The sequence below is a fragment of the Theobroma cacao genome, chromosome 3 (assembly GCF_000208745.1).
Source record: "Theobroma cacao cultivar B97-61/B2 chromosome 3, Criollo_cocoa_genome_V2, whole genome shotgun sequence".
NCBI lineage: Eukaryota > Viridiplantae > Streptophyta > Magnoliopsida > Malvales > Malvaceae > Theobroma > Theobroma cacao.
In genome coordinates, this window is record NC_030852.1 from 21,450,381 (window position 1) to 21,462,491 (window position 12,111).

The following is a 12,111-nucleotide window of genomic DNA, read 5'->3' on the forward strand; positions in this document are numbered from 1 at the left end:
TGTTTTTTCCCATAAAATATTGTTAATATCACTAACAACATTTATTTATGCATTGTTGCTAACTATTATTTTATTACTCAATTCAAAGATAAAATATATTATCAAATTATTTAACTATTTAAACTAATTTTTAAACTATACATATCAAACAGTAACTTCTGCAGCATAGTTGCTTAGCGCTTGTATTCTCATCATCATAAAAAAAAATTATCAGCATCTTTTCATTCTTCTGTTTCATTAGTTATCTACATGATAGAATTTCAACCAATCTTTGGAAGTGTTGGGATCTTAGGACAGTTTGGAATGATGGTTCTGTGTTTTGTAGGACAAAAGTACTTCCTTAGAAACAATCGTTAGCACTTCTTTCACAGCCTAAATATTCTCCTCTGAGGACAGTTTGGAATGATGGTTCTGTGTTTTGTAGGACAAAAGTAAAATCTAGACAGAACAGCTTAAGCTATAAGCTTATAGCTTTGAATTTCATCAAGTTCCTTAGAAACAATCGTTAGTAGAAGAGTAGTACAGAAAAATAGTATGATTTTATTTTTGATTTTTTTTGTATCATTATCTGTTTAGACAATGGTTTTCATAGTTAATTGTGTTTTGTATTTGGATAGTCAAGCACCTTGGAACAATCTTCTGTTTTGAACCTACTAATCTCAAAATAATGGGTATAATCTATTGTTGTTGATGTTAGTTCCCAGAGATTGTTCTTTTCAACAAACTTGCTTAGTGTTTGTATTCCCATCATCATAAAATAAAATAATCATGATGTTTTTACTCTCCTGTTTCATCAGTAATCTACACGATAGAATTTCAGAAGAGAGGGCTTCCTCATGCACATATATTACTGTGGTTACATCCTGATAATAGGTGTCTCAGTCCGGAAGATATTGATTGCATTATTTCTGCTGAAATACCTGATCCGAACATTGATCCTTTGGGCTATAAGGCTGTCATAGACTTTATGGTGCACGGACCATGTGGAACAATGAAGCCAAATGCTATATGCATGATCAAAAACCAGTGCAGCAAACATTATCCGAAAAAGTTCCAACCTCGAACACTTTTACCAGAAGATGGAGTTCCACTTTATAGAAGAAGAAATCAATCAAAAGCTATTCTGTTGGATGTCAAATCTGGATTCGAAATTGATAATCGGTACATTGTTCCTCACAATCGGAATTTGTTGGTCAAATACCAATCCCACATCAATGTTGAAATCTGTAATAAAGCAAGATCCATCAAATACCTTTTCAAATATCTAAGCAAAGGTCCTGACGGAATTAGAGTTGCTATCGAACAGAGTGCTACAGCAAATGCATCCAATATTCACATGACTTCTACAGCAGTTGATGAAATAAAAAACTACTTAGATTGTAGATATGTTTCGGCACATGAAGCATGCTGGAGGTTGTTTAGTTTTGAATTGCATTATAGAGATCCATCAGTGGAACGTTTGCCCATTCATTTTCCTAATCAACAGAGGGTATCTTTCTGTGATAATGACTGCTTATTACGTGTTCTTTCTAGACCTGGAATTCGTGATACAAAATTCACAAAATGGATGGAAGCTAATGCACTACATGAAGATGCACGATGTTTAACTTACGTAGAGTTTCCTACAAAATGGGTTTGGAAAGACAACTTAAAAGAATGGAAAAGAAGAGAAGGAGGCAGATCTATTGGTAGAATTAGCTACATTCATCCAGCAGCAGGAGAACTATTCTATTTAAGGATGTTAATTAATGTTGTTAAGGGACCATCTGGTTTCAAAGATTTACGTACAGTTGATGGAATCTTATATGAATCATTTCAAGCTGCCTGTAATGCATTGGGTTTGTTGGGTGATGATAAAGAATGGGATGATGCTTTGGCACAAGCATCTGGGTGGGCTATGCCTTATCAATTGAGGCAACTTTTCACAACAATAGTGCTCTTTTGCCAAGTCACAGATGCAAGACAGCTTTGGGAAAAACATTGGGAAGCAATGTCAGAAGATATTCGACACCGATTCCAAAGTTTATATCAATTACAAAATTATGTAATACCAGATGAACATATCAAAGATTATACATTGACTGCTTTGGAATTACTATTTAGCAACAACTCCACCTCATTAGCAGAGTACGGTCTTCCAACTCCGATGGTTAACATGAACAGCTAGTCGATTGACAAGTTGTTGATGGAGGAATTAGATTACAACACTGAAGAACTTCGTGTTGAACATGCGACATTATTTGCTAAATTAAACAATGAGCAAAAAGAGATATACCATGCTGTTTTGCAATCTGTTGCTCATGATGAAGGAACTTTTTTTTTCGTGTATGGTCATGGTGGTACAGGAAAAACTTTTCTTTGGAAAACCATCATATGTGCCCTCAGAGGAATTGGTCAAGTTGTTTTAGCTGTTGCTTCATCTGGCATAGCTTCTTTATTACTTCCTCGAGGTAGAACTGCTCATTCAAGATTCAAGATACCTATTGATGTTGATGATCTGTCTACTTGTGAAATAAAAAAAGGAACACAATTAGCAAGATTGCTTCAAAAAACTGCTCTTATTCTTTGGGATGAAGCACCAATGATACATAGGAATTGTCTGGAAGCATTGCATAGAAGTCTCCAAGATATTATGCTTGATGATACCCGACATGAAAACAATAAAACCTTTGGCGGAAAAACAGTCCTCCTCGGAGGTGATTTCAGACAAATTTTGCCTGTCATTCCATCTGGATCTAAGCATGATGTGATCAATGCTTCGATATGTAAATCTCCTCTATGGGAACATTGCAAAATCTTTACTCTACAAACAAACATGAGATTATTGAGTCGATCGCTTGATCAAACTGCAACTGGTGAAATCAAAGACTTTGCTACATGGATTCTGAATGTTGGTGATGGTTGTGCACAAGGAATTGGTCCTAATGTTGATGACGATACAACAATCATCAAAATTCCAAATGATTTGTTGGTTAGTCCAGGAAATAATCCAATTCAAACGATATGTTCTACTATCTATCCTGACTTTGCTCAAAATTTTGCAGATATATCATATTTGCAACATAGAGCGATAGTAACTCCGTACAATGATACAGTCACCCTCATCAACGAGTTCATGCTTTCCGAACTGCCTGGTGATATCAAAACTTACTTGAGCTGTGACACAATTTCAAAGAGTTCGTCGAGCACCAGAGATGAAGATTTTTTGTATCCTACTGAGTTTCTCAATTCTCTATCTTTTAATGGGATTCCGAACCATAAACTTCAACTAAAAGTTGGTGCTACAATCATGTTATTAAGGAACATAAACCAAAGCTTAGGATTATGCAATGGCACTAGATTGATGGTGACTCATTTAGCATCCCGTGTGATCCAAGCTGAAATCATCTCTGGAAACCATATAGGTGAAAAAGTATTTGTTCCTAGAATAAACATGACAGTAAAAAATTCAAAGTGGCCATTTGTTTTGACCAGAAAACAATTTCCGATCAGATTGTGTTATGGGATGACAATAAATAAGAGTCAAGGACAAACACTTGACATAGTTGGCCTATTTTTGCCTAAGCCAGTTTTCACTCATGGCCAGTTATATGTTGCTCTTTCAAGAGCAACAAGTAGAGAAGGATTAAAAATATTAATCCAATCTGAAAATGATTCTAATATAGGAACTACTAAAAATATTGTTTATAAAGAAATTCTACATGCTTTACATTAGACATATTCCATTCTTTCTTGATATTATTATATTTTGCGGTATCCTATTCTATCCTATTTATAATATAAATGTTTCTATTGATTAACTTGATGCATATTATGAATTATTGTATCATACAAGATTTTTGTGAATTATAGTAGATATTAATTGAATCTTCTTCCATTACTATTCCCAACATCTAACACTAGATGTTTTTCTTCATTTTACAAAATTTTTGCTATTATATGGTAATACTTTTGTTTATATTTATTTTCCATCAATATATCTAAAATCATGATAATTTTTTTACTGCCAAAATTATCTAAACTTATTATTCCATGCTTTCACAGGAAATCATGTCATATCAACCTCTGTCTGAATTACAAATTGGAAAAGAAGGAGGTACAATTCAAATTTGTGTTGCACGCATTTGGCACAGCATCAACTACAAACAGGCAAATGACATTATCAGCCTTGATTTCCTTGCCACCGATGATAAGGTTCGTTAACTTTTGATAAGGTTGTGATCTTAAAATAGTAATGCTCCAAATCTTATCAAACAATTAATAATCTTCTTTGCATCCAGGGCAATGCAATTCAAGCTATCATCCATAAAATACATATGAAAGAATTTGAATCCATCCTAAAAGGACATGTTTACTGCATCTCTGATTTCAAGGTGTCTAAACCAAAAAAAAGCTACAATGTAATTTCAGCTCCTTCTGCGATCACAATCACTTCAAAAACGAAGATTGTCAAGGCATCATCATCTACTTTATCATTTCAACGCCACTACTTTCAGTTTTTCGAATTTGAACATTTGCCACATAGATATAAGATCAACGAAACTCTCACCGGTATGTTTAAATCATTATTCTTCAGAATGCAACATTTTTTTTATTGCACCATACCTTGTAAATATAAGCATACTGTATAACTGTTTGTTTTAATTAGTTCATTATCACATTTTCCTCTTAGTAATTCTATATATAATGTCAATAATTCATTTATTGTTAAATATAGATATCATCGGTCTGATCATTTCAATGAGCAAAGTTACTGCCATATATGTCAGCAACAAATCAACTAAAGTTCCTAAACGGAACTTGCAATTGCAGAACATCAAGTTTGCTACATCGAACTATACTTTCTTAACAAATATTACGTTTCTATAAATGATTAATATAAGTTGACTATTATATTCCTTTTGTTTCTATCTAGAGGCACAATAATTAACGCAACCCTCTGGGGAGATCTTGCATATTGTGTTGATGATGATATTATAGGACTAAAAAGCAAACCAATCATTATTTTGGCTGCTATGACAGTTGGAGAATACCAAGGTAAATGAATTAAATCTTCAACCATTATGCTATCTTCAATCATTATAATGTTTGACATGAACATACTCATAATTTAATCCATTCTATACATAAATTTTTAGGACAACCATCTGTTGCTTCATGCTCTGCATCCAAAATTTATGTTGACTTAAATATTCCAATTGTGGCAGACATGAAAGCTAGGTAAACATTGAATAAAAATTATGATCTATCATTACTTTTTTTTTTCATTTTGTTATTGTTTCTTTAACCACCATGCATTAGTATTGAATTTATTATTTCTTGCTTTCATGTTCAATTCACACTCAAATTCGATGAAAAAAATGCACCAGTATTACTGCTTGATGTCCGCCAACGACCACAAATACCACCTGATCAACAAGAAAATCATAATCGTGTGACGATTAAGCAATTGCTGCAAATTGATCACTCCAAAACACAAGTAAGAATATCTTCCAATAATTAATTATGAAAACAAAAATCATATTCATTCTATTTGTCATCATCACTTTTTTTTTTTTTGAACATCTCATTACAGATAGAGACATACACTTGCATTGCAAAAATCAAAGAATTTGATTGCACAGAAGGATGGTATTACATCGGTTGCAAAATATGCATGAAAACATTGCAACAAATAAGTGATACTTTTTGGTGTCCAGATGCAAAACATGGAGAACAACTGCCTCATTTATGGTACATTTATCATCATAAATCATAATAGTCATTCACAGAACTTGATTTTTCATCACTCCTATCATTGTTTAACAAAATCATCTTTTCTTTCTTCCAAATTAGCTACAAATTAATCATCACTGTTGAAGACAATACTGGAAACGCAACATTTGTGGTATTTGGTGATGATGGTGAAAAAGTCGTTGGTGCATCAATTCCTAAACTTGCATTGCTAAACCACTTAGACAAATATATCCTTCCTGAACCAATCACCAAACTCATTGATCAAGAAAAGCTATTTAGCATAAGCTTGGTCACAAAATCATTGAACACTGGAAATCTTACCTTCAGAATCAATAGTTGCAAAGCTGTTAATGAAGCCCATAAACCAACAATGATGCTTGGACAATCATCTACCTGTGAATCTACTTTACATTTGAATAAAAAAAAGAGCAACCTCGAAGTCCAAGAATGCCCTCCTTCCTCACCAAAAAACCAAATACAGCAAGACCTTTTTCCTGAAGAATCTCCAATCAAAAAAGTCAAATTGAGGTAATAAACAACTACTTTACATTTTCATATATTATTTTAGATTTCTGTATTTAATAATATACATCTAACATGTCTTCTCAGTGACAATATTGCTGTTATGATTATATTTTCCTTCATATTAAATATTATCTTAAACTAACCATCTCTTATTTAATATTTGTTACAGTGCTGAACAGAAACAAGATAAACATGGCTGAAAATCTATAATCACTGCTGTAACATAAGTTTTTGTTGCTTTATAAACACCATCTTACTTCTCTGATGTTGTCCAAAAATTGACGCTGCATATTTTGAAAGAATTTGTACTGATCAAACTTTGTCCTTTTTTTGGACAACAAAATGTTCAGTTGTTCATCACTGAACATAAAACAACTTTTATATATTTTGTAATGTATGATATTATTATAGTAAACTTCATAATCATATGTGTAATACCCAATGTTACCACGAATACATTAGAAACAGCAAAAGCTGCTCTTGAACAACTCTTTTATCATATAATAACAATGATATATGTTGCTCATCTAATACTTCCAAGTACAGTACCAAGAATGCGAAGAATTGAATGTGGAATTGTCACTAGAATTCTTCCAAGTGATTATGGCTTCATCGAAGTAACAGGCAAATTTAGACTAGCAACTGCAAAATGATTCTTCATGAAAGGATTGCTCACATAAACAAAAACTACCTGGTTTGCGATTACAAGAACATTGAACAGCATGTAGATCATGTTGCACAGAACAAGCTGTCAATAAAATATGACTGCTACCTTGCCAACCAATTAAATAAGAAGCTCTAAGTAACATTAGCTGTTGACATAGGCACGAACCCAGAGAATACCAGAGAATCATTTCTTAGTAAATTGAAGCAAAATCAATCGTATTTCTTAGCAAATTCAAGCAATACCTAACTTAGCATAGATTCATTTATTATCAATTAATAACACCCGCGATATAACGCGGGTCAATAACTAGTATTATTTATTCTAACATGTGTGAGCAGGCAAAGTTAAACCATAATTATTACATTACTTTTATATATAGAGGAAACAACCCTTATGGAGTTTTAAATTTGATATATAGCAACACCTTATCTGCCACCATAGCTTCAACCTTGCTTCATGTGCTGATGGTTGCTGACAAATTTGTGGTTGCCTCTTGATTGAGATATTGCCGTCAGCTATTGTGGAATTTGCCTATGACACCAGAGTCAGCTCTACCTCATTTGGATCTTCCACCGAATGTACTAATGGGTGATGCTATCTAACCATTGATTGATGCTTCAAAGCTGTAACTCCCAGTACAACATGACCAAGTAAGCTCTTATTCTACTAGCTTCATTTTTTTGACATAATATTGATAGTCTTATAAGCTTTGCAACGTGTTTAAAGACCTTTTCTAGCTGTTACTACTTGTAACACAAATTTTAGATGTTTGATAAGTTTCCAGTCTTTGTCTTTACCTAGTCCTAGCAATATTCTTTTGAGCTCTTTTATCATTATATTTTGAAAATATTCATTTTTAACATGGAGAATGAGCTTTAATGATCTTTTCATCTGATTTCTTTTATTCCTACTTATTAGTGCTGTATAATTTGAGCTTATCTCATCTTATGTCATGTTATATCTTTTATATGATTGTTTATTTATGTTATCTAAGGTTAGGTTATCTTACGCTATGTCATCGATAGATTTATTTAATTATAAATATTTTTTTGTCTTTCGTCATTACTTTTCTTACCAAAATACTAGTAAATTATTATTCATTATTGCTTTCTTCAATACTTGTTTGTTTGATTATAAATATGTATTGTTTATTGCATTCACAATGTGTGTGCTTATATCATGATGAGAAATGTTGATAATTGTTGAATTTATCTCTTTTTTTGTTAATTTTATACATCGTAAGTTTCTTCTGTAGTTATTTTCTACTCAGAAACAGCAATAGCATTATTTGAAGATTATTTGCTGTATTTTTGCTTTCCTCTTTTTAAGCATTTTATTTTTCATGATTTTATCGGTTATTAATTCTTGGTTTGTTCTTCTTATTGTTTTTCTTATTAAAATCAAACTATGAATTCTTCGTTTCTTTATTTGCTATTTATTCAGCTGCAAATATTCTATTTTTATTTTGTTCATGATCGCATCAGTTTCTGAGAATATAATCTACGCTGTAATGCATGTGTGTATGTCACATATGGTAAATAAATTTGTGTGACGCTATAAGGAAATTGTGGTTTACATTTTCCCTATTTTAATATTTAAAACTTGCATCATCTTATTGTCAAATTACATATTTTAAGAAGTTACAGGCAGGTTGAGCTTTTTCTTGTAATTGTCCAGTCTCAGCTCCATCTTTGTGTCAATATCAGGAATTGACTATTATTCAGTATTTACATTTTGTATAATCAAATGTTCATGGTACTTTCCTTTTTAGGCTTTTTAATATGGCAGTAATGTGGTTGTTTCTCTAAATACTTTGCAAGAAGTTTATTTACAAAAGTTACAGAATTGCATCTGATATGGAGTTGTTTAGTAGCTCTTAAGATCCTTTTTCAGATGGCAACTTGAGCTGCTAGTATCCTTGCAATTGGAACCTTAATGGTGAGCATGAAACAGATTCCAATCCAGCTTCTGCTAAGAAGGCAACAGAAGAAGGCTCCCTTCATGCTCTCCACAAATTACATATACCGCCTCATAATTAATATGACATTTTATATTTTATTTTTGTATTTGCTTTAACTTACAATAACAGAAAAAATGTTTTAATTTTGTTTTCCCTAATGATTCAGTGCTAGACGCGAAAGAACCAAACGCTTTTGAAGGGATTTTATGAACAAAGGCAAACAAATTTTTTCATGATAATTCTATGTCTCAAATTCTGAAATACTGTGTTCATTCTATTGCAATGCTGCCTATACATAAATGAACCTCTTTTGACAAGCTACAGAAACTGATACCACTTCCTTTTTTGTTAAATGTTGTGCCACGTACTCTAAAACATGACTGGGATTTTTTGCAGTCTGCTATATATCCATAATAACGTGCCCCATATAAATGAAACATTCTCGCACTGTGTCAATCTTCAGTGTATACATTTGTTACAAGCTCCCTCAAATAGCAGCAGTTGATTTTTTGGTTTTATTCAATGTAACACATTAACACTGTTATTAGACAGATTTTAGGTAATTTAACAAAAAACTTACAGCTGCCACAATGTTGTCTAAATTTTTTGGGCAAGACTATGCTCATTAGTCAATCAATAACGTTGTTGTGTATTGTATAAAATTTGTCTTTTTTGTAATGAATACTACTTTTGTACATTTTCATATCCTTCACTGTTTCAGTTTCTTTTTTGCCCTTAATATAAACAAATACAGGAATTTATTAGTGAATCTACAAAAATCATGATGTTAAAAAAAGTTGATCCCATTTCTCTAAATTAGTAAAAATGATTCCATTTTTGTAGATTGAATAGTGACCTCCTTATGAACAAATAACTTGATTTTTTTTCAAAACAATCTACAAAAATTAAGATATTAAAGATTATCATTCATTAACTTCAATTTTTTCATTCAATTTTTATACAATTGTTTATTAAAATTTATACTCCTGCTATGTAGCGTAGGTCTTATTCTAGTGTTTATAATTATCATAATCTAAATTTTAACATGATTATGATTCTTTTTACTTATATCACACTAGATACTGCCTACTTTTATCTTTATTTTCGCATGTTTAACCTAATATTTTAAAAAGGCTAAATTATGGGGATAAGAGTCCGAATCTGGATAATGAGCAATGTTTGGGAAATAATGCTATTATATTAATTAATGAAGAGAGAGAATGTAATTTTGTGGAGTGTTCTTGTCTGGATAAGAGTCCTTTAAATGTAGAATTTCCAAGGATGAACAATTGGAAGTGCTAATGTCTCTTTGCAAGGATTCTACATCGAATACCACATGATTATCTGATTTAGAGGAGGTGGACATGATAACGCAAAAATAGTATTTGGGTGAGAATGATGTTGGTGAAGAAATTGTGGACTTGTTTGCAGTTGAAAAAGAAAAATGGGACTGAATTAGAGATGTGAAATTGCAAGTTATGATTCATGTTAGAGGTAACATTTATGAAGGTGATGCTGAATTAGAAGATAAGGTGAAGAAGGGAAGTATAATCAAAAGACCTAGAGGTAAAAAAGGTTGCAACAAAAACAAATTGTCAAACAGTAAAGGAGGTAGGGTTTGTGGGAGCAGTAAAAGGGAAAATGAAGTTATTGATGTATTTGTACAATACTTGGATCAATATCTTACTTCTAATGCTAATTTGATGGAGGCTGAAATAACATGGGATGTAGGTAGTGTGGTTGGTTTGGCACTTAAGAATTGCAGAGATGATTTTATTCAAATGGTGGCTATAATGGAAAGGGAAGAGAGAGGTGATTCGGATATTTAAATAGGTCTGGTTTTGATGTGTGGAGATGGGAAGTTAATGAAGAACTTGATCTATTGGCAAAAACTGGTATTCAAAAAAGAGACATATTTTTTCAAACGTTTGCTAAAAGAGATATAATAAGGTGGAGATAGTAAATGATAAGAGTTTGATGTGGTTTAAAAGTTTTTAAATGGGGATGGAATTTGATTTGAAATAAAAGTGTAGCTGAAGGAGTCTAGGAGGTTAGACGGTAGGTTGAGAAGTTCATTTAAATTAAAGAATAGAGTTTTATATTGTTGGGTTAAGTTGAAGTATGAGATGTATTTTTGTGATAAAATTTATAGACAAAGCCAAATCAATTTTAAATTGTTAAGTTTGTGTTGGAGTAGGAAGTTTCCTACTGTATTTAAATAAACATGGACTTAGGTGGGGGTTTGTGGAGATTAGATCTGTGTGTGGATAGAGTTAGTGCGATGTTCGAATATTTTTTTTCTTGATTTATTCAAACAAGGCTATATGTGGACACCAATTAATTGGTCTATAGGATACGGATAGTGGTTTGTTTCCTAGATAGCGAGCAGTTCAAAGGGATTTGGACACGCATGTAATGGAGGTGGGGCTGTGTTTTGAATTGACTTGAAAGTCTACTATTGAGATAAGCTAAGAGGAATTTAAATGAGGATCGAATATGTTTAGACAGCTAGTGAGTTAAGAGTTTCTATTGAGTATGGGCATCAATATTTCCTTGCATAGTTAGGTTGTCAAGACCCGATACTCTCTTCGAGCCCGTGACAACCGTCGCGATGTCCCGATAGACATACCTTACCCGAAATGTCAACCGAAACCTCGCAAGGCTCTAGCAACAATTTTTCACCTCCCCTGTGAGCAACAGTTACTAAATATCATGTTTTAAAGGAATATAGACTATTTTCAAATCAAAAACAATCAAAAAGTAATTTCTACCGCACAGGGGTATTTTGGTCATTTTTACCCAAAAATTTCGAAACTTGCTAAAAATATAATATATAAATGAAAAATATACATTTCATATCTAAAAATAAATTTAGGTATCTAAATCATCCATTTAAAGTGAGTTTTTATCCAATAGAACTAAATAAAAATATTGGATAAAATATTCCGTTTTCATATAAAACAATATTTATAAAATTCTACGTAAATAATTACTGTAGCGTAATAACAAAATAAATTCATATACATAATTGCACACAACGCCAGGGTCTACAAAAATATTTTACAATGACATGTGAGCCCCAAAATAACAAAAATAAACAGGACTGTGGACCTACGATTTCTAAGGGTGCAAATCCAAAAGCAAACCCTCGACAAAATCGATTGTCTACAGACTGCTCTGAACTTGAAATGGGTGAAAAGAAGAGGTGAGTTTTTATAAACCC

At 32.3% G+C, this 12,111-nt stretch overlaps 2 protein-coding genes across 2 annotated transcripts; both read left to right on the top strand.

Annotated features, from left to right (window-relative positions):
- LOC108661168 (ATP-dependent DNA helicase PIF1-like) lies at nucleotides 2,186–3,715 on the top strand. Its single transcript, XM_018117066.1, has one exon. It carries the CDS (start codon nucleotides 2,186–2,188, stop codon nucleotides 3,713–3,715), a length of 1,530 nt encoding a protein of 509 aa, XP_017972555.1.
- LOC18600779 lies at nucleotides 4,911–6,676 on the top strand. Its single transcript, XM_018117262.1, has 6 exons — nucleotides 4,911–5,037; nucleotides 5,139–5,220; nucleotides 5,347–5,479; nucleotides 5,576–5,733; nucleotides 5,836–6,264; nucleotides 6,431–6,676. Exons 1-6 carry the CDS (start codon nucleotides 5,016–5,018, stop codon nucleotides 6,459–6,461), a joined length of 855 nt encoding a protein of 284 aa, XP_017972751.1. The 5' UTR covers nucleotides 4,911–5,015; the 3' UTR covers nucleotides 6,462–6,676.

Bases quoted from the DNA above. Each gene is read 5' to 3' on its own strand.
- LOC108661168 (XM_018117066.1), top strand. From the start codon at position 2,186: ATGGAGGAATTAGATTACAACACTGAAGAACTTCGTGTTGAACATGCG.
- LOC18600779 (XM_018117262.1), top strand. From the start codon at position 5,016: ATGACAGTTGGAGAATACCAAG. The intron at 5,038-5,138 runs GTAAATGAATTA...ATAAATTTTTAG, and splicing joins GACAGTTGGAGAATACCAAG to GACAACCATCTGTTGCTTCA. The intron at 5,221-5,346 runs GTAAACATTGAA...ATTCACACTCAA, and splicing joins GTGGCAGACATGAAAGCTAG to ATTCGATGAAAAAAATGCAC.